Source organism: Corylus avellana, chromosome ca10, assembly GCF_901000735.1.
Source record: "Corylus avellana chromosome ca10, CavTom2PMs-1.0".
Lineage (NCBI taxonomy): Eukaryota > Viridiplantae > Streptophyta > Magnoliopsida > Fagales > Betulaceae > Corylus > Corylus avellana.
In genome coordinates this window covers 4,836,412-4,858,466 of record NC_081550.1, presented here as the reverse complement: position 1 = coordinate 4,858,466, position 22,055 = coordinate 4,836,412, and the positions used below count along the sequence as shown (strand labels likewise).

At 34.3% G+C, this 22,055-nt stretch overlaps 4 protein-coding genes across 6 annotated transcripts; 2 read left to right on the top strand and 2 right to left on the bottom strand.

The window, feature by feature from the left end:
- Positions 1-266: 266 nt before the first annotated feature.
- On the bottom strand, positions 267-3,200 carry LOC132163858 (small ribosomal subunit protein eS25-like). The gene is made up of 4 exons (XM_059574236.1): positions 3,094-3,200; positions 1,990-2,064; positions 1,581-1,715; positions 267-649 (listed from the first exon to the last, which is right to left on the bottom strand). Exons 1-4 carry the CDS (start codon positions 3,094-3,096, stop codon positions 536-538), a joined length of 327 nt encoding a protein of 108 aa, XP_059430219.1. The 5' UTR covers positions 3,097-3,200; the 3' UTR covers positions 267-535.
- Positions 3,201-4,501: 1,301 nt separating this feature from the next.
- Positions 4,502-9,590, bottom strand: LOC132162773 (disease resistance protein RUN1-like). Its single transcript, XM_059573001.1, has 5 exons — positions 9,097-9,590; positions 7,339-8,290; positions 5,346-6,359; positions 4,704-5,269; positions 4,502-4,589 (listed from the first exon to the last, which is right to left on the bottom strand). Exons 1-5 carry the CDS (start codon positions 9,588-9,590, stop codon positions 4,502-4,504), a joined length of 3,114 nt encoding a protein of 1,037 aa, XP_059428984.1.
- Positions 9,591-10,688: 1,098 nt separating this feature from the next.
- Positions 10,689-16,460, top strand: LOC132163951 (uncharacterized protein At2g27730, mitochondrial). 3 transcript variants are annotated; one of them, XM_059574338.1, is made up of 4 exons: positions 10,689-10,791; positions 12,391-12,510; positions 15,259-15,297; positions 15,915-16,460. In XM_059574338.1, the coding sequence occupies exons 2-4, from the start codon at positions 12,409-12,411 to the stop codon at positions 16,128-16,130; spliced, it is 357 nt and encodes a 118-aa protein (XP_059430321.1). In that variant the 5' UTR covers positions 10,689-10,791; positions 12,391-12,408; the 3' UTR covers positions 16,131-16,460. The 3 variants fall into 3 exon arrangements, with proteins under 3 accessions (XP_059430321.1, XP_059430324.1, XP_059430322.1); XM_059574341.1 differs by lacking the exon at positions 10,689-10,791 and adding an exon at positions 10,802-10,872; XM_059574339.1 differs by lacking the exon at positions 10,689-10,791 and adding an exon at positions 10,811-10,904.
- Positions 16,461-17,586: 1,126 nt separating this feature from the next.
- On the top strand, positions 17,587-21,983 carry LOC132163667 (N-carbamoylputrescine amidase). The gene is made up of 9 exons (XM_059574035.1): positions 17,587-17,760; positions 18,847-18,895; positions 19,811-19,902; positions 20,065-20,216; positions 20,294-20,340; positions 20,457-20,490; positions 20,744-20,910; positions 21,307-21,403; positions 21,524-21,983. Exons 1-9 carry the CDS (start codon positions 17,675-17,677, stop codon positions 21,697-21,699), a joined length of 900 nt encoding a protein of 299 aa, XP_059430018.1. The 5' UTR covers positions 17,587-17,674; the 3' UTR covers positions 21,700-21,983.
- Positions 21,984-22,055: the final 72 nt, after the last annotated feature.

Sequence of the window (22,055 nt, the reverse complement as noted above, 5' to 3'; positions counted from 1 at the left end):
CATTAAAATTAAGCAAAGCATCTTAATCACCAATTCCTTTGTCATGGATAAAACCAAGATAATCTTCCATCCAACATTCTCTAAAGACTTTTGGATTGATGCCCACACTTTACAGTAAGTTGCCATGTCTGCATCCCTATTGCATGCTAATGAGTATTGTCTTCGTTTCATCAATCAGTTGCTCATGGCGACTCCAACAACGACCTTCCTTTCGCAAAAGCATGAACAACCCAGAGGCTATTGTTTAGTAAAACTGTAAATGGCAATGACACAAAATTGGAATTGATATTCAAATCATCAAAGATTACCAGACCACCACCTATGTGGTAGAGCAAACCCTTCAAAAATTGTTTTTAAAAAAATTAATCTGAATAACGGTCCAATAAAGATTTTAATCATAAAGAAAAACCGTGACCATAGGGGTACAAAAGAAGCAAAATATAGCTAGCACAATATAATAAAGGACCTAGTTCCACTATCTTGGAAGAATGGTAATTAGCTCTCCCTCAACGAAAGAAACAAAAACTCTTAATCTTCAAGTATTGGTGGCTCTGGTATAGATCAGCTGGCTTGCATGAGCAGATACCAGCCTAATTGAACCTCTTGACATCAGATCCTTAATTGCGCGGCGGGCCAATGATCCACTAACCTGATAATGGTCAAGAGAAGGAAATCAACTTAAACAGCATGCTAAAAGAACAATGACTAGTATATAAAAAGACCGCGGAGGGACAGGGACATGCATAAAACAAAAAATAATAAATTCTATTTTTGATTTAAATTGTATCATGAGTAGTTTGCCCAAAGGGCAAACACCAATTTTGGTCCTTGAACTATGTGTCTGATTTCAATTTCGATTTCGTCTATAAAATATCAATTGAGTCAATCCAATAACTGAAGTTTTGAAAAAGTTTCAATGCTACCCTTGATTTGCCTGACCACCAATGGCCTAGGGAAAAAAACTGAAGTGGCAATTATTGTATTCCAAGTAACTTCTCTTTTGAGAGCAACAAAATAATACCAAAGCCATGGTCATGGCAATCAAACTCAAACATATCTTCACTACCAACATAATGGCATAAACCCCTACTCAAATACAGCTTATCTAAACAAAATTCAAATACAAAAAGTGATTATAAGACCAGCTGAATAATGTAAGTTTTACTCAAGATGCTTGATCTCTAAACCATGTTTCCACCAACAACAGCCTAACCCAACATTAACTGCACTACAGCATGTCATACGTGCTTTAAGTGCAAAAAATGACTACAAGAGATCTACCAAATCAAGTAAGTTAACATGCCTGAACCGTGTTTACAAGTATCAAATCAAATCGTGGTTTCAATATACCCAACTACATTTTGTAGGCATTATACGCCTTATATTTGTCCCATGCAAACAACATACATTTATAAAAAAACAAATATGAAAAGAGAAAATATTTAACCTTTAAATATCAAAACTTATAGAAATGGTAACCATGGGAATGCCGTTTAATGGTTTTTTAATGCCCATAACATAGATGATGACCACATATAACATGAAGAAATATAGAAAGAAATGCCAAGCTCAGACAGTACCCTCAATCTGTCCGACAAGACGGACGGGGTGATAAGCTTGTACTTCGGAACTTCTGTAAGAAGTCTGTCATAGGTTGCCTTGTCAAACAAAATCATGTTGTTCACCTTCTCCTTTTGTTTTCCCTTGCTCCATTTCTGTATATTACACCAATATTATTCATAGTATCAAACCCATATTTTATATTAAAATTGAATTCAAGAAATTTCTAAGAAGCCAAGAACCCACATGACCTATTCCTACAATCTATCATCTGACCACTACAGAAAATCAAAGGCTCCATTAGTTAAAATTTTGGTTTTATCTCTTTTGTTTACACCTTTATGCAACTTCAGAACACTTTTCAACCAAAAACAAAAAACACAGCCAAAATCTTCAAAGCCAATTCTGGATCCAAAAACCTTATCTTACCTTCTTCTTCTGCTTCCCTCCCCCATATTTGGCTGGCTTCGAGGACGGAGGAGGAGCCTTTTCCTTCTTTGGTGCCTATCAGAAGAACAAGAAAAACCGATATAAAATCATGAAACCAAATTGCCATCATGAATGTTAAATCAATTGTCCCCCAAATATTATATGGATTTACCTCCCGCTTGGTATCTGAACCAAAAATTAGTGAGAAAAACAATTAAAACAACACTAATAAATATTTTTTGTTCTTTTATAACATAAGAATCTTGAAATATTCATTTGTCATCTTTAAAGTTAGGGCATGTAATATCACATTGATTTAGATATATATAGGGAGAGAGCCTAATAAGCTGTTGTTACTATTGTTACTTAATAACTAATATACTATATAAGCTATTTTTATTAATATATATACATATATATACATATATATGTAAATATTAATAAATATATATGAGTTGAGGGTTCATACGATATGTATCGTTTAATGATCAAGCTCAGCCCAAGTATGTTCATGAATAGTTACGTTCATTTACAGCCCTACTTGCTTTACTTTCATAATAGTTTTCTCTTTATCTCATATGTTTTGTTGGGTTTCATCCCATTATATATATATACACACACACACACACACACACACATACCATTTTGATAGGTTTTGGGTCTCAGATTCAACTTATTGTTTGGTATTGGTGAAATGAGGTTGTAGCAAATTTTCAGAAATTGTTTTCAGAAAAGGTTCTCGGAAATAGTTTGCCAAACGCTTTTCTAGCGAAAAAACAACAAAAAATTATTTTTTGTTTTTGTTCTCGAAAATAGTTTTCAGAAACAGAAACAGAAATCAATTTGCCAAACGAGCTCATTTTGCTTCATTCAAGTACTAAAAATTCGAATTTTTTATAACATGCGACTATCACATAGACAATTCTCAATTTGGCTGTTGACAAAACATCCAAAAGAAAACTACACTACATCAGACCTAGAAGAGTGAAAACTACACTATATCGACATTAAAGAGAATCTAAAATCTTCTCCAATTTTTCCTCAATTTTTTCCAAACAGCGAGAAAATAAGGAAACGAAAGGATTTGAGGAAGCGTGGGCTTACCATTTTTCCGGTGGGAATCGCAGGAGTGTCAGAGCAGAGCTGAGGCAGCCGTTTGGAGAAGAAAGTGTGCTTAGGGTTTTAAGAGAAGGAATGAAGTAAAAGAGAAATAAGGGGGTGCCTAACTTCCTAATTCCTATACGTTCGGTTTGCGAGTGTTTGGACAAGGGTGTATCGTAATCCTATCCGGGGCGGGCGTCTGTTCTTGTTGCGAAAATACTGATGGGAGTATAAGTTGTCAAAGAGTTCAAACATTCCAACCCGCGTGAATAATGCGGGTCGGAATTATCTTTGATTTTAAAAACTACCTATGAGTGTAAAAAGAATTTGATTTTGTTGTAGCCTAGTTCTCACCCATTTTTCCAAATTTGTTATGACAATATATATATATATATATATATATATATATATAATCAGAAAAATGCTAGGCTTACAAATAAATTTTACAAAAAAGATATTACAACATGATGTGGCATAATATGATTGGGTTTATCAAAAGTTAAATTTATTTCATTTTTAATCATGTTGTAAAAGTTTGTTTCTGTAAAATTTGTTTGTAAGCCTAACATTCCTCATTAAACTAGCACGGGTTGGAATGTGCGAACTCATTTACAACTTGCGCTCCATCGGTATATATATATATACAAACATCTATGAACGAGATATAGAGTTTACGATACAAACATCTATGAACAAGATATAGAGTTTACGAGTAATGCTTGAAGTCTTTCTTATGCATTTTTTGTGTTCTTCTAAAATTAATGTGGCTTTAAAATTTTCACCATTCACCCTAAATCTCTATTCTCTACTATTGAATTTTAATTTAATTTTAATTTTAAAAGGTACATCAATTTTAGAGGGACACAAGAAAAATATGGGAAGAACTTCTAGCATTACTTTGAGTTTATACGGATATGTCTCATTTAATAATCGAGCTTCTAATTTATCCGAACGAGTATCGAGCAGATCGTTAAACAGAATAATTTATTTTTAAGCCCCATTCATAACACCACACTTCAAGCCCATCATGTTTTTTTTAAATAATAATAATAATAATAATAATAAATCATGACCCATCAACCTGAATAACTTTTTTTTTTTTTTTTGTAAGTTACCTGAATAACATTATTATGTCATTATAAAACCAAAAAATTGATCATAGTGTGAATTTCCCACTCAGCAGGCATCTGGTATCCCTGGAGAGCAGGATTTCCTTCTAAATCCATATCTGGGAACTGAGGTGGTTTCATTCAAAGTCAAATGATGCTAAATATTTCCCATGCATTCTCGTATGGAATCCCATTTGTCATTTGCACCCTAAACACCATCTCCAAACCAGAAAAACCTTTTTCCATGATTATAAGTGAACAAATCAATATGCAAAATGCTGGAGCTTAATGGCATTAGATAACTAGTAATATCTACTACTACTACTAGCATCAAGAGTGAACCCAAAAGCTGCAAACAGCCCACTAAACCCACTATATCGAGCAATTAACCTACCAAAATAAATAAATAAATAAATAACAAGCATTAAGGGGTCCTTACTGGAAAATGTTGGGGGGTTTTAGTGTTGGGAGTTATCCGAGGAATGCCTCTTCTGTTGTGGGTACCAATTGGAATCCAAGTTGTGATCTTCATCGTCACGGCGCCTCTTAGAAAGTTGAATACCATATGTTACTGAATTTTGAATTTCTTCATTGGGTACATCCAAATGGTAATTAATATCCTCATGGAGCACACCTGGATGATCATTTGCTTTCTCTTCATGCCTGTGTATTAGATGGGCTCCGCAACTTTTAAATAGCACTGAATCTGAAGGACTATAAAACTTAACTCGCAGATTGTCTCCCTTTAATTCAGAAGATTCTAAAACGAAGTACTCCAACCATACATGATCTGAGCCTATGAAATTAAGTCCTCTGTCTCCAATAAGAGTTGAGACGCCTTCATTAATGATGTTAACACGGATATAAGTAGTGGGGTCTTCTGAGGAGATTAGAGGTTTGGTTCCCATAACAACACAAACAACAATTCCTTTAATCTCATTCAAATGCAGGTGCCCAGTAATGTCTATTTCACATGACTTACTATTTGAAGTCTCGTTACAATAGTTGAACCAGTTTGGAATCTTATTTCCCGGAAATATAATGCCACCAACGTGGTCCTTAAGATGTCCCTGTTAAAAAAATATTATGAATTTGCAGCAATATAACCAAGGCACATAGAAACACATAGAAGAGAGAGACATATACCTCATCCCATGAAGGATTTGCTACTTGGTTCCCCATATTCACAAGCATTTTGTAGCATCTGGACAAGTCAATCCATTCTAAAGCTTGTAACTTGCTTGTATTGAATTGATATATTTTTGATACTTCAGGAAAATTTTCCAATGAAACACATCCACTAGCATCTATATCTTCTATATTTGGTGGAAGTTCTAAAATTTCTTGAAGCTGCTTGCAATCTTCCAATCGAAGGGACTTCAATCCAACAAGACTTCTGATGCAAGCAGGAAGACAAATAATATCACTCCTTGATAGAAATAAATGTTCTAAAGTGGAAGAACAATTAAGTGTCGCAAGAAAATCTGATTTTGATATATGACAATCTTCAAGATCCAAATGTGTCAGTGCCGGAAACCCTATTGAGGAGCAACCATCATTTAATATGCTTGAATTTGTTGGAAGTGGCAATGATAATAATTCTGTACTTGATGAAATTTCAGATCCCTTCACAGACACATATGAGGGCATGGACTGTCTTTCATCCTTGATCTTTGTTGGAAGCTCAACATGTTCCGAACAATTTGCGAGAGAGAGAATCTCTAGATGTTGCAATTGAATAATGCTACTTGGAAGACGCATAAGGTTTTTACAATCTCTTAGATATAATTGGCGAAGTCCAGTCAGATATCCAATGGATGAAGGCAATTCTTTTATGGCTGTGTTATTTAATGTAATGTCCCTTAAGCATTCCATTTTAATCTCAATTTCAGGAAACTTCTGAAGACTTGAGCATCCCTCAAGGAAAAGCATTTCTAGAGATCTCAATTTGAGGCTTCTTGGCAAATTGATAAGGTTAGAGCATAAGCGAACTGCCAAATAAGAAAGCTTATCAAGGAATCCGAGAGAGTCATGAACCTCAACTAAATTGTTACATTCAGAAAGAGTAAACTCTTCTAAATTTGGAATCTCTGAAACATTAGGTATTTTTGTCAAGAAATTGCACTTGGTGAGTGCCATAATCCTCATGTTTTGTAAATTCTGGAAAGAAAAGAAGGGAGAAATTAGCTTTAAAGAAGTTCACAACATAATCTAAAAGAAATAAATGTAGAAAATAGTAGTTGTACCTTGAATCCATGCTTCAGTTCTTTCAAGGGACTATTATCTATTTTAAAAACAACGAGTTTCTTTCCATGAAAATTGGATGGCAAAGATTGTAGAGGACATCTAGGCCAATCAAGCAATCGTAGCTCATTAGAGAGATAAGTGGGCCTTCCATAAAAGCATGCATTATGATTTATAAACAATCTGAGCATTTTCATCTTCATGAAGGCTTTGGAGCTTAAGCATATCAAGTCTTGTTCAGGCAAATTTATTAATATGCCTTCAATTTTGTTTGTTCCCTAATAAGACAATGCATAAGTGTGTTAACAAAATCAAAACATAAACTTCTTCATATTTTACAATTTTCTAGAATTATAATTCTCTCTCTCTCTCTCTCTCTTTCAATATATATATATATATATAGGGAAAATGCAAAATCAGTCCATGTGGTTTACTTAATTTACTACTAACTCCTTATGGTATCAAAATGAGCTCAGAGGTCTCTGGAGTATGCCAAAAAAAATATCAAAATGAGCTCAAAGGTCTCTGGAGTATGTCAAAAAAATAATTTAGTTTCTACAACTAAATTCTGTCAACTGGCTTAACAGATTCCAATAGCGTGAAATATTAGAACTAATAAAATTGTGACACGTCTCATATTTAAGTAAGTGTCACACTAACAAAATCTGTTAAATTAGCAGACAAAATTTGTTTGGGAGGAAATTTTACTGAAACGGCTCAGCTTGAAAAACACATTTTGTTTCTTTTGTGAAGATTGATCAAATGGTTGTGTTGTGTATGTGCATTGTGTATGGGTGTGTGTCCACACGCAAGCGTGTATGCTCATGTGTATGTGTATTTCTCCCTTCATTTTTACAAATGTAAAATTAAAATAATTTTTTGATGTGAGTCTTACCATATTTTCTTCTAGTACATAACGAACGTCTTCATGAAACCACAACCTACTGCGTTTGCCAGGCTCTTTGGGTGATTCTTGATGAACAATTTCTCTGCCCATGTCTTGCAACAAGTCATGCATGAGCAATCTATTAGACTCATCAATAGTTATGAGAGACTTATCCATAAGCACTTTAATACCAATATCTGGAGAGAAACCACAACTGTTGAGTATGTTGGTGACATATTTTGCATCCTTCCCTTTGAAGAAACACGCAATGTCAAGGAAAATATTCTGCTCACTTTCCACTAATCCATCATAACTTATTTTAAGTTTTTCTGAAATATTTTTCTCAGGAATTCTTTTGTACTTTTCCAATGCACTTTTCCAATACTGTATATCTTTACCATATAGATCAGAACCTAGCACTGTTAAAGCTAATGGGAGGCCTCCAGCATAACGTAATGCATGTTCTGTGAGTTCCACAAAATCATCATTAGGTTTGTCACTTTGGAAGGCGTGTTGACTAAAGAGCTGGAGAGCTTCATTGTGATCCAATTCATTCATTTTGTGTCTTAAATCAACTTTATGCTTAATTAGTAAGTGTTCATCTCTTGTTGTTATAATGATTCTACTTCCTAAACCAAACCAATTATTTTCTCCAGATAATGTTTCTAATTGGACCAACTGATCCACATCATCAAGAACTAAAAGAACCTTTCTACAACGAAGCCTTTCCTTTATGACATTGATTCCTCGATCAATAGTGCCAACCTTCAAAATTGAGTTGCATAGGATCTCAGAAAGAAGTGTCTCTTGCAATTGGACTAGACCACATTCTTGCTTAGAAGTTTCTCTAACGTTTGCAAGAAAACAACTATCTTTAAACTGATAAGCAATTGAGTTATAGACCGCTCTAGCCATCGTTGTCTTACCAATTCCACCAATTCCAAAGATTCCTACCATGCGTCTGTCATTCATCCCAATATTTAAAAGCATATTGATGTCATAAACATGAGACTCTATTCCAATTGGATACTTGGCAACGTTTAAATATGTATGACTCACTATTCTTGAGACCACTTGAACAATTTCCTGAATAAATTTAGATTCATTCCAAGCACTGCAAAAAAAAAAAAAAAAAAAGCATTTGATGAGTTGGAGTATTCACATGAAAATAGATACTTACAATTTTCTTCTTTCTCTTGCAACAAATGAGAATGGTAGGCAATAAAATATGATATGATTTTTCCTTCCTATATCTCAATCCTCCTGTGGATTAATTGCAAGTCCTCCCTTAATTAGACTAATACTTTTCATAGTCTTTACTGCACATGCATGAAATTCAATGAATTTTATAAAGAAATTAATGTGTTAGTATCATATTAAATGCTTCAACCAAAAGTTTTTTCTAATTCACTATGATTTCCATGAAATACAAAAAAAAAAAAATCATAAATATCAAATAATGTTGGTTGGTACCATGTCCTCACCAATTTAGGTAGCTTAAAATATCCTTACATTAAATCGCATTTTTAATCTACTGAATTTATTGAATTACCCAAAACTATATGAGACAAAAAATAACAAAACACACTGATCAGATTTATGGTCCAAGATGCATACCTAAGAGAAAAGTTTATATATATACCACAATTGATGTGGCGTGATTCTTCATAATATTTGATTAATTTGGAGACCACGCCATGTTAGCTTTAGTGGATAGAAAGTAAATACTTGTTCAATATATATCATTATATGCGTAAATGGAAATACCTGTTCTTCAAATGCCATCCTGACAAATTGGCCACTTTATTCAGGGATGCCTTCCAGCTATGCAAAGTATCCTTGTTGAATCCGTGTTCATGTTTAGCTAATGTTTCGCCAAAACTCTTTATTTGATGTCGTACGTCTGATGGATTTACTTTATAAAACACAGGTAGAACGATTTGTTGCTTTGTTTCTCTACACTCAAGGATCTTCACCAACTCCTCCAAGCACCACGTGGACGATGCATAGTTTGTAGAGAGTACAACGATGGAAGTCCTTGACTCTTTAATGGCTTTGAGAAATTCTGGTGAAATTCCCTCTCCTTCTCTAAGTTTGTCATCCATGTAGGTATAGATTCTCGCTTCACACAAAGCTTTGAATAGATGAGCAGTAAAATTGTTGCAGTTATCTTGGCCTCTGAAAAAGCTCAAAAATACATCGTAAGGCCATCGACGGGTGAAAGAAGAAGAGGATGAAGAAGAGGCCATGAAAGAAGACATTGTGCTTCAGAGACAATTAGAGTAATCACTCTCCTTAAGTTAAATAATGTCGCTCATATAATAATAATAATAATAGGACAACTTGGTCATATTATATATATATATATACACGCATTAGTAAAAGCAAGAAAGCTGAAAATATATTGAAGTCGATGCATGGCCCATTGCACCATAAAACACATACGCGTTGGAGAAAGAAAAATGAAAAAATTGTTGGCAACTTCCACGCGGAATCTTTACATGTGATCTTCCACCTTTGGGCAACTTCCAATGGTTTCTCCTTTCTCATCAATTTCTTCGACATTCCTAGATAAATGCATCATCATAGGAATACAATGTTATATTTTCCTATGATCAAGAGTATTAAGACAAGAGGTACAAGAATTCAATAGATAATAGTTAAAATTTAAGTGACAAGAATTATAAAATGGTGATTGTTAATGTAGAAATAAAAAAAAATGTTACTTTCAGACTCTTTTTATATAAATAGAGTCTTCTATACAATCAAATGATCAAGAAAAAATGTAGCAATGAAAATTGTTTGATGTGTAAACTTAGGCGAACCACATTAATTCTCGTAACTTTAAACTTTGAATTTTGTGGCCAATAATTAATGAGAAAGACATATTGTGTTTTTAAGTTATTTTTATTATTTAATTAGAGGAAAAATAAATAAAATTCGTATATTTAAATTCTTTGTAAATTCAATATATTAATTCACTAAAAGTTAGAGAGAGGATGAGAGTATTCTCCTAATATTATTATTTTTTAAAAAAAAGCAAGAAAGGAAGTCACACTTATTTTTTATCACTCAATTTTTAGAAAAATAATATCTACGTAGGCTCAGAAGAATATTAGGAGAATACCATTAGAGTATATAACATTTTTGTTATTTTTTTTACCTAATTATTAAAAAAATAATATTCATCTAGAACAAAAAAAAAAAAAAGAAAAAAAAGAAATACCTAATATTTCCCTTAAAATTGACATCTAAAAGATAGAATCTAAAAAAGCACACGAATCAATCCTTTTCGTAAATCGGACGGTGGATAGCTTTCCCTCCGAGCAATTCATTCCAAGCGGACCCACGTGTAAACCCCACCCAAAGCCTATACACCTGAGCACACTATTTCATTTCCTTCTATACCCTTCACTGTCTCTTCGTCTCTTGTGAGTCTCACCGTCAATCTGCAATTGCTTGGTTAGCGATTTTTCCCATTTTCCCATTTTATGTAACATTTCTATATGTATTAGCTGGTTGCTATTTGGTCCTGATTTTAGGGTTCGTTTACATAAGCATTTCGGTGAATTTGGGTATATATATATTTATGCTTGTATGTGTGCATACATGTAGAGAAGTGATATTGATGTGATTTATGAAATTAGTTTTCGTTTCTTGTATGCTGTCGATGTTGCTAGCTAGCTTCATTTTTGGTGAATTTGGGTTTGTTTTCTATGCTATACCAGCTCTTAGATTTGTGGGAAAGGAAAAGAATGCTGGGAATCTTACACCAGAAATCCTTGACACGAGGTTCCGTTTGTTGCAATGGAACATCAGTTGTAAAAGAGATTGTTCTGGGTTTATTTTAGTTCTTTTTGTTTATTTCGTTGATGGTAATCGTTTTTGAGTAAATTTAGATATCGCTTCTTCTTCTTCTTCTTCCTTTTTGGTTTGCTTTGTTTTTTAAGCTTTGGGGAAAGTAATTTATGCACCTGAAATTTGGGTGTTATATCTAGAAAATTATTTGAAGAGTGATATTCAATGGAAATGTATAAAGTACAAATGTTTGCTGGTTTGGCCAAAATTCATTAAGGCTTAGTAATTTGTTTTTAGTTTTTAATTTTTTTTTTTTTTTTAATGTTTTCATTTGGAGCTGAGAAACGATGACACTCTTTTGAAACAAAAAACAATGGTACTCTTTAAGTAGTCTTCTACATAGTACCATAGTTTTTTGTCTGTAATGTTTACTAAAATAGTATGCACCTTGTAGAGACTTCAGGTCAATAGGCTATTTCATTCATCATTTGTATTAAAGTAGTTGTAATTGTGTGTTTAGTTGGCTTGGCTTGTAAAGTACAAGGGACCTGGGATCTGGATCGAGTGACTCGAGTCTCACTTAAACTAAGGGAGGGGGGGTTTAAGGGAAGGAAAGGGTTATAACCTATAGTGTAGCCCATAGGCACAGTGGGCCTCCAATGTACCAAAAATAATAAAATAAATATTAATTAAAATCCAAAGCTCCTTTAATATCCAATTATCAATTTAGTGAGTTCTGTGACTTAAGAATTTCTGTTGGTAAACGTTGTGGAGACCATGAGGGTGCAAGTGATTTTTCCGTTTTATGCCCAAAGCTGCATTTTTATGTTAAATATTGTTGTGCTCTGAATGTTACATAACCAAATAGCAGTGCTTAATTACCAACATGAATTAAGAAGTGAGGTGAAAATGAAGTAAGGGTTGCATTTGGGCAGGAGGGGCGTTTTTGTTTGTTGCTTAACCATCTATTTGTTTAACCCACCTGTGGGATGGACCAGATATCTGATATGGAAAGTTCTTTCTTTCTCTCTCTCTCTCTTGCTCTCTCCCATCCCCTCAATCCTCCGCCTTTTTATTTTCTTCCAACACAGTGTAGAAAAGGAACTTTCAAAAAGTTAAAAAAAATCAAATGTGCAGTTTGAGCACTATTTTACAACTTTAGTGAAGGGATCTAGAGTCTGGTTTTGTTGTATCATTTGATTGTATGGGTAAAGTTGTGTTGGATTTATTGTGTTATTTTATCCCACCTTGTCTCATTTATAGGAAAATAATCCAATTGCAATGGCGACAAGGATGGCTGCAAGATTTGTATCTCGAAGGTTTTCTAGTGGCGGCAAAGTTCTTAGTGAGGAGGAAAAAGCTGCAGAAAATGTTTACATTAAGGTATCTCCATTGTCCTATTTTTCTCATGCTTTTCTTTTGAAATTGTTTTACTGCTTTCATGCTGTGTGACATGGATGATATACTCTTTTATTCTGTAGTCCCCTTGTTATTATCTTGATTTTTTGATTAGTTTATTTGGTCATGTTCATTTCAAGATCTGGGGTTTGGTATATATTGATAAAATGGAATTTCACTCAAATTTATTTTATATCTGCCATACAATCTGGAGTAAATTTTTTCTTTTTCTTTTTTGTAAGTGGTTAGAGTCCTTAAAAAATCCTCCACAATTCTCTGGCAGAGTTTTTTATTAGTGGCTGTATGCAACAATATTTAATGTGAAGGAGATATGCTTAAGTTCTGAAATCATAGGAAAGCGCTTGATGCACTTAAAAGGGAAAAAAAGAAAAAGAAAATCTATTTTATTGTTCTCCCTTTTTCTGTGAGGTGGTGAGACTCTGATAGTTAGTTTTATGGCTTACTACTTCACTGGAGGTCCATGCCTCTAGTGGTTGATTTAGACACGCATAAACTTTTGATTTCTTTGATGTATTTATTTATATCTTTCAAAATTTTTGTTCTGTTCAGAGTGGTATGGTATCAAAACCTGAAGCATTTTGAAATAAAATCACTAAATTTTGTGCTAAATCCTGGATTTTGTTTGAAGCAGATCCTATGTTTGTTGTGACTACATTTATGAGGTTTGTGTTTCACATTTGTAAAATATAAAGAGAGTGAGTAGTTAATAAGTGGACCAAGCCTATTAGCTTAGGCTTTTGGACTAGAAGTGGTGTCCTAATATGTATATTAATGTATTATTTGTTGGCTCCCTTGGTGTTTCTCTCCCTAACAATTGGTATTAGAGCTATGGTTAGCTTTCATTGCTGATACAAATGTTTTGGTTTGACGCGTTTGATTTGACTCCGGTAAAAGAGTTGGCTCTGCTCTTAGAGTACGCGTAACACTCTTGTGTAAAGAACTCACATGCAAGTGGTTGTTGGGTCATGTGAAAGAAACTCACAAGTGAGGGAGAGATTTGTTGTGAGTGCACTTGTATAAGAACTCAACCTTTTCAGTTGCATATTTCTTTTTAATTTGAATGTATAAGAACTTAACCTGATTTGGTTTGTAGAGTCAACTTTCTCTTGCTTGTGTGAATTATAATAGCAAATTTTTCCATCTCTAAGCACGAGATGGTTTTCAAGGCACTTCATGTTAAGAGGATGGGCACTGTTTGAAAATTTATATAATAGTCCCTAAACCAAAAATGAGAAATTGAATGGAAAAGCTTTCCCGGCACCCTGTACTTATGGGATATGGATTTGTAAATAAGCCCAAAAAAAAAGAAAAAAAAAAAAGAAAAAAAGAAAGAAAAGCTGAATGATCTGAGATGAACATGGAAATACCAGATACCAGTAGGAAGGTGCTGCTATGATTTATTTAATTAGTAAAATAACTTAAGAGTACTTGTCTTGAAGATTAAAATTGTGTTGTAATCATTGTATATCACAATGGTGATGAAGTCCGTATGGAGAAGTGCAAGAGATCTTGATTTTGCAAACAACCCTTAAACTTACTATTGTTGTTATTGTTTATATCCACCATAGGGTATTTGAAGTGTCATAGTTTTATCTAAATGTTGCAAAATGTATGCTTGTGCCTGTGCATGTGCCGACGGAGAAAGAAGAAAAAGAGAAAAAGAAGGGGGGAGGGGGGGGGAGATAGGTTGCCTCTCAAAAGTTAGAAAATCATTATCAGCCGCAACTAGGCACAAATTTCTTTGGGAGTTGTTGGCTCCTTGGATTTCCTTCCCCATTGATTGGTGGATGATAATTTAATTGCCTGATTATGAGTTTAACATAGTTTGTCCAGGAAACTGAATGTTCTGCACGTAAAATCATGAAAACATCCTTTTAGCATAGAGAAACGGCATCTCATTGGAAATGGATGATGAGACGCACATGAAGCTCATTTGGTGGGAGTTGTGTAATTCCTTTGAGCATTGATTAGGCAAAGCTTTTAGTGGAAAATTATGAATAAATCGGAGGTCCTTGGTGCAAGGGGATGGTACACATTGGTAACCTGTAATTTGGTTTTGCCCAATTAGTTCAATGTTCTATTTCTATAAGAAGTTAAAATGGATGTTTCTTGGCAGTTATACATCCCTGAAACTGCTGAATGAATCAAATGATTGACAAACTTGAAGAGATAAGCTCTGTTTAAAATACTGGTAAAACTCATATATTACTATCTGTACTTAACACATTTGAGTATGATTACCATGAGAGAGTCCTCATTAGCCTTGCCTTGAGCTCTTGTTCAATTGGAGAATCTTGAGAGTATGAATTAAAGTGCATACCATGTCATCATAGCGTGTCAGTAGGATTCGCCTGGCAAAAAGAATAGTCCAAAGATCATCCAGATTTGAATATGAAGTGGGGTCGAAGTCGTGTTAGTAAAAAGAGTTCTAGAGACACAGAATATCGAACTTTGACCCATGTGTTACTCACCCGAAGAACTTTTCAATGATCACTCTCTCTCTGTGCTTAGATGTTTGCTGTCATGAGTCATCTGAATATATCTATTGATTGCATGAGTGTCAACCAATCACGTCTGAGTCATCTGCATGCGTTAGTAATCCCGAGAACTTTTCAATGATCACTCTCTCTCTCTCTGCTTAGACGTTTGCTGTCATGAGTCATCTGGTGCTTTCATGTCAATGTCTTAAATAGATCTTTTGTAATAATGCAGAAAATGGAGCAAGAGAAGTTGGAGAAGCTTGCACGGAAGGTATGAACAAAGTATAATTTGGCTGTTTGCATGTGTCTTTAGACTTTGGTATGTTATCTCATATATGCATTGCACAGTTTTATTGAAGATCTTGCATTTTGAACTTAAATTTTCTTAATCATACTTTTGGTGGGCAAGTCTCATTATTCTCCAACGGTTACTTGATACTTAAAATCTTGCTTAATGAAGCTTGTTTAAGAAAGAGAAATGAGATTATATTCAACACCTGTATTGCTAGGCCATTTGGTTTTCTATATACTGTTTGCTCTCTCAGCTACTGTTCCAAAATTTGGTTGATTTGTTTGGTTTTCCGGTGTTTGGTTGATTGACTCAGAACTTAAAGTCCTAACCTTTTCTAATTCTGTGTCGACTGGACTGAACTATCTTAATTAATACATTAAAGGCCCATTTCAATTAAAATCAATCTGGACTGTTGGTAATTTTAATATGAATTGGATTATCAAGGTAGTCTGTCTTTCCAACTTCCATTTTGACTCATGTTCAAGCCTCTAGCATTGATTCATCTATTCCACTCTCTCTCTTTGGAAACTTAATTAGCTTGAGATCCTTATATAGTTATCCCTGAAAGTAATGCTTAATGAGTTGAATGTTCCCAGGGTCCTAAACCAGAAGAAACACCTGCCACAAGCGCCGGAGGATCAGTCACTGATGCCAAACCAACCAGCTCATCCTCAACAGCTGGAACATCATCTGAAAAAGTGTCCACTGACAAGTACCGGAACTATGCAGTTGTAGCCGGTACAATCACCGTGTTTGCTTCTCTTGGATGGTACCTTAAAGCTAGTGCAAAGAAGCCTGAAGTCCAGGACTGAAGTTAATGTGATGAGCAGTAAAAAAAAGTGATGATGAGTAGTACACAAATACTTCTGGATCTTTGGATGAGTTAATAAAGTATATCGGCTTTACTGTGCTCAAATCTGTGCATTTGTTGCATCAGATTATACTTGTGTTTCATATAATTGTTTCATAATTCTTGAGTTTGGCCTGGTGACCCTTTTCTTGGAACATACAATGTGGAGGCACCATTCAGAGTTAATTTCAGTGCAGTTGTTATAGAATTGTCCAATTCATGGGAAGTGATAATTATCAATGATAGCTGATGAGAATGATATACAGTCTAAGAACCACTACTGTCTTTATCATGACTGTTTATAGACAAAATGGCAGGCAGAGAATTGTTAGTTTTATGATTTTAGAGCAAGAGACTACTCTGTGGCAGAATTGGGTACTCTTTATTTCACTTGAAATTAAGAAGAATTATCTGGGTCTAAATTTATTTTATTTTATTCTAAATTTGTAAATAATGTGACAATATATTTATAAGGGTAAAGTCCACTTAACCTTCTTAAACTACCACTTCAATAACAATTTACCCCTTAAACTATCAATTGCGACAATTTATCCTCACTACTAAAATAATAACAATGTACCTCTAATTTTTAAAAAATGACGAAATTATTCTTACTAAAATAAAAATAAAAATATTAAAATTTAATTTTCTTTCAAATTTTTAAAAGTATTTTTGTCTTATTGAAAATTTTATAAAGGTAATTTTGTCATTTTACTAGTATTGGAAGGCACATTGTCATTATTTTAGTAATTTGAGGAATAAATTGTCGTAATTAATGGTATAGATGATAGATTATCATTAGAGTGATACTTCGAAGGGATTAAATGAAGTTTACCTGATCAAATCTGAAAACAGGAAGAGGGAGGGCGCTGCCAGAAGATCAGCAAGAAGTTAGAGGTGCACTGAGACGTATAATTGAATGAAAGATTCCTAATCTCATAGGCCTATCTTGGGTGATCTTATCTATAGATTTGACGTCACTGGTACACGGCCACTGAGGAAGAGTATTTCAAAGAAAAAAAGTTAAAATGAAATGACGATTTTGTTTTTCTTTCATTTAATCACGATATATAAATCATCAAAATTTCTCATTAAAATTAAATCAAAATTTTAAAAACACCCTCAACTCTAAAAATTATTTTACAAAAAATTCTTTTATAAAAAAATATTTCAAAAGGCCGCAAACCATCCTCAATGGACTGTACGAGAAATAAAAAGTGATTAATATAATATAAAAATATAAAAAATGATTAATGTAATATAAAAATAAAGATGAAATAAGATGCTATTTTTATAAAAGAAAAAAAGCGAAAAAAAATTATTATTATTTTCTTTTTTGGGAAAATTGAAGGAAAAAAGGGAGAGTGAATTGACAAACTAGCCCAACAATTTTTTAAACGAACTTTATGCAAAAAGGTACATTTCAGAGCGCCAGGGGCTCTGTCATTTTGTGCGCTCAACAACCACTACACGCTCTGAGAGGCGGAGAGAAAGTGAGAGGAAAGAATGGAAAAGGGAAGGAGAGTGGTGGTATCGGCTCTGCAATTCGCTTGCACCGATGACGTCGCCACTAATGTCACCACCGCCGAAAGGTCTCTCTTCTTCTTCTTCTTCTTCTTCTTCTTATTTTTTCTTGATTATCCAGTTCAAAGTGAGTAGGGTAATTACAAGTACATGGTGCCTGTTAATCTTGCTGTTGTCTCTCTTATTCTATTTGCCTCCTATGTGCACGGTGCTGCAAATTTAGGACCAGGTCTAGAAATTGATCTGTGCGTTCTTTCTGAGTTTAACAAGTAGGTCTGAATTTTGATGTAGTCTATTTAGCAGAAGAACTTGTGGGTTCCTTTTATTTTAGTATTATTGGTCTTTGATCTTTAAGATTGTTCTTCCTGCATATGTTGGACGACAAGGAATGTTTGTTTTGCTTTGTTATTGGGATATCTCTGTCCAGTATTCTTATACTCTCTTTGAAAGTGTTAAGACTTCGGTTTAGTTTTTCTTTTCTTTTCTTTATCATTAGTTTCTGCCAGCTTATTGTGAAGGTTTTAACCAAAGTGTACTTGCTTATTGTCGAAATGAAGGGTACTCACTTTTATAGTTTCGTCGTGAAAAAGGGCAGGGTTCGAACCACCAATTTCCCTTGATCACGAGATTGGAACTTCCAACATCTTAACATCTTGATAAGTTCTTCTTGGTTGCGCCAAGTGATTTTGGGGTGACAAAATGTTCCAATGTAAAACATTGACCCAAAAATCTATGCATCAGTGAATGATTTGGTTATTCAGACGCCAACTTGAATGATTGTTATGTGGCATCAACAATTTGTGTTTGCAATAGTTCTAAGTAACTTGATCAATATTATGCCATCCGTCTTCATGTCGGACCAAATTGAGTGCTTGGTGTTTAGAAACTTTGTATGGCATTTTATGGGAATTCTCCTTCTTTTGCCATTCAAATACTAAAGCGTACTTCCATCAGCTTTTTCCTTCATGTTGTTGACTGCAAGTCATAAACCCCTCCATGTTTGTTTGTTTCCCCACTCCCTGTCTTAGTTTATCTTTTTGAAGTGTGTGAGTAATACTTTTGAAATTCGCTCATGCTTCACCTTTTTAGGCCATAAATGGAAAGGCATTTAAATTAAAATTGTTAGTATTCTTAAGCAAACTTCTTTTGTGCAGGCTGGTTAGAGCTGCTCATGGAAAGGGTGCAAACATCATTCTTATACAGGTATGCACGCTAGGAACTTGTGATATCCAGTCTATGTCTTTGCAGTTTACGGCTCTTTTAGAAACATTTCTCTTGAGAAAGTATTTATTTAATACATCTTCAGAGCTACACCATCATTTCTGTTTCTTTGTTCTTATTTCTGTTTCTTTGGCTCATGTCTAAAATGCTTTTTCCCTTTTGCAATTGTTGAAAATTTGTAACAAAAAATCGAAAATGTGAAAATTCATGACATTAAAGAACCTCAGAGTTGGGGTAACTGACTATTTAAATGCTCTGAATAGTATTTGGTTCATGAGATTAAAGAACCTTTGAGTTGGGGAAAATGACTATTTTTGGTAGTCTAGGCAAAAAAAAAAAGAAAGAAAAGAAGTTAATTATTTTTCTATAGGTTTAAAGCACCTTTTTAGATAATGTAATAACTTTGTTAAGAGTATCTGTTTTAACTGGTCTTTTGGTAATGTTTCCAAAGGAGAGTTAATTGGTCTTTTGTTCATTACTTTTTTTTGGAAACAATGCATATTGGAGACACCTTTCGATTTACGTATAACATAAACCATGTTGTATACAGCATATGATGCGTAATAGGATATTGAGATCTATCACAGCCAGTGATGACAATGATTTATAAAGTTCTACGGCAAGGTTTTTGAATGGTTCTTCTCCCTTTGAAATTATGGTAAACAGAGTCTTGTTTTATCATTTACTGCTCTGACCCCATGAAAGGGAAATGTTTGATTTTTAATGTAAACAAAGATACTATGGATGTTGATGTCAGTATTGCTCGTAACTAATGCATGCCAGGCATATAAAAAATTAACTGGGTAAGTGACAGTGTTTGATACAAATTCTTCAACTGAATTAGTTTTATTGTTAATGGTAGTGTATAAGCTTTTGTTCTAATGGATGTTTCTTCAGGAGCTTTTTGAGGGTTACTACTTCTGTCAGGCAGAAAGGGAGGATTTCTTTCTACGATCTAAGCCGTATAAGGGCCACCCAACAATCCTGAGGTAAAGTATCAGATAATGTCATATGCTATTTGCTTAGGTGGCTGACCGCTCTTATGCCATATCCAGTTGGCACTGTGATATTTCCCTATCACTTTACCTGTCTTTTCAAGCACCTTTTGTGCAATTGAACTTATTTTATATGTTTATGTTCATGCTGTGTAGGATGCAAAAACTTGCAAAAGAGTTGGGGGTAGTGATACCAGTTAGCTTCTTTGAAGAGGCTAACAATGCTCATTACAATTCAGTTGCCATAATTGATGCTGATGGGACAGATCTTGGACTTTATAGAAAGTCCCATATTCCAGATAGCCCAGGTATGCAAGATGCAGGATTATTCCTTCCCTTGAATCATATATTTTTTATGATGACATATAATAGTTTTCTCTGACAGGCTACCAAGAAAAATTCTACTTTAATCCTGGTGACACTGGCTTTAAGGTGGGTGCTTACAATAATCTCATTTGATATCTAATACTGCTTTGGTAACGTAAGTCCTGGTAGTGATTTGTAATAACTGTTGAAACTTTAACAAACCTGATACTTCTTATCAACAGGTATTCCAGACTAAGTTTGCAAAGATTGGAATTGGTAAGAATTTTTAAATGCTCTAATTTTTTGTGTTCTGATTTTAATTTTTGGGCTTGTATTAGATTTTTATCTACCTTTTGTGCAATGTGGAGATGGTGTACCTTCAGTAATCTTCACTTACGCTGTAGATTTGCATTATAACCATGTTAATGGCAAACATCATAGCATTTTTTATTTTTTATTAGTAATTTCATCTGCAACAGAAGTAAGGGTTGGAAAAAAACTAAGGCTACTACTGCATATTTCATGTCAGCAATTTGTTGGGATCAGTGGTTTCCAGAGGCAGCCCGAGCTATGGTTCTTCAAGGTGCAGAAATATTGCTTTATCCTACAGCTATTGGTTCTGAACCTCAAGATGCAGAACTTGATTCCCGTGAACACTGGAAGCGAGTAATGCAAGGGCATGCTGGGGCAAATGTGGTAATTTCTCTACACTAGTAGATTATCAACTTAAAATTACTATAGTTGGTTCTGGTTTGGCCTGTTTGCCGAATCTGTGTTCCAGTAACTTCCTCTTTGGGGCCCCCATAATAATCCAAAAAAAATGACCACAAAATGATAAATTGGACACTTGATGCGATCAAAGCAAATGGATCTTTGTTGTTATCTTTTGATGATTCTTGTCAAGAACTTGGCGTGATTTATGATAAATTTGGACAACTTAAGCATTCCAGAGCAAATGGCACTATTAGTTGTTGTCTTTTGATGGTTTCTGTCAAGGACTTGCTGTGATTTAAAATAAAACTTTCCAACAAATAGTGTTTGTTATCGAAACACTTCCATACAAGGGGAACTAATCTATTTGCATGAATTCAGGTACCTTTAGTAGCTTCTAATCGCATAGGAAAAGAGTTGATTGAGACACGACATGGAGAAAGTGAGATCACATTCTATGGGAACTCGTTTATTGCAGGTATTCCTTCTGTTTATCTGCTGGCATTAGCAATATTGAGACTACCTTAAGTAACTGCGCCTTGCGCATGGATGTGTATTTAATACAATATATATATGTTGTTTTGAAATTTGACCACAGGGCCTACTGGAGAAATTCTCGCAGCTGCTGATGACAAAGAGGAAGCTGTTCTTGTAGCAGAATTTGATCTGGATGAAATCAAGTCCAAGAGACACAGTTGGGGAATATTTCGTGATCGGCGTCCGGACTTATACAAGGTGCTTCTGACATTAGATGGCAACAATCCCACACTCTGATAATCATCTTATGACTACCTTGTTGCTGAGGTAACTAATAAAAGTTCTTTAACAACTTTCAGTACCGTGAGGTATTTGAACCTGAAATGAAAGCTGGTGAAAAAATTTGGTTGTCTTGTATTTGAACCTGAAATGAAATATGGTATGTTGAAGACTGTTGTTAGTAGTACAATTACCATGTCAGATTGCCCTGTATTATTTGATATCCACAAATCATACTCAATTGTTTGAGTATCATTTTTAGCACCCTGTTCATTAATGATAGGCAGCATTTGTTGTGTTTATGTGTAGGGAATTGGGGTGGTAATTTGTGTTTGCATGTCAAGTTTGAGTCGTGTCAAAGTATAAATATAAGA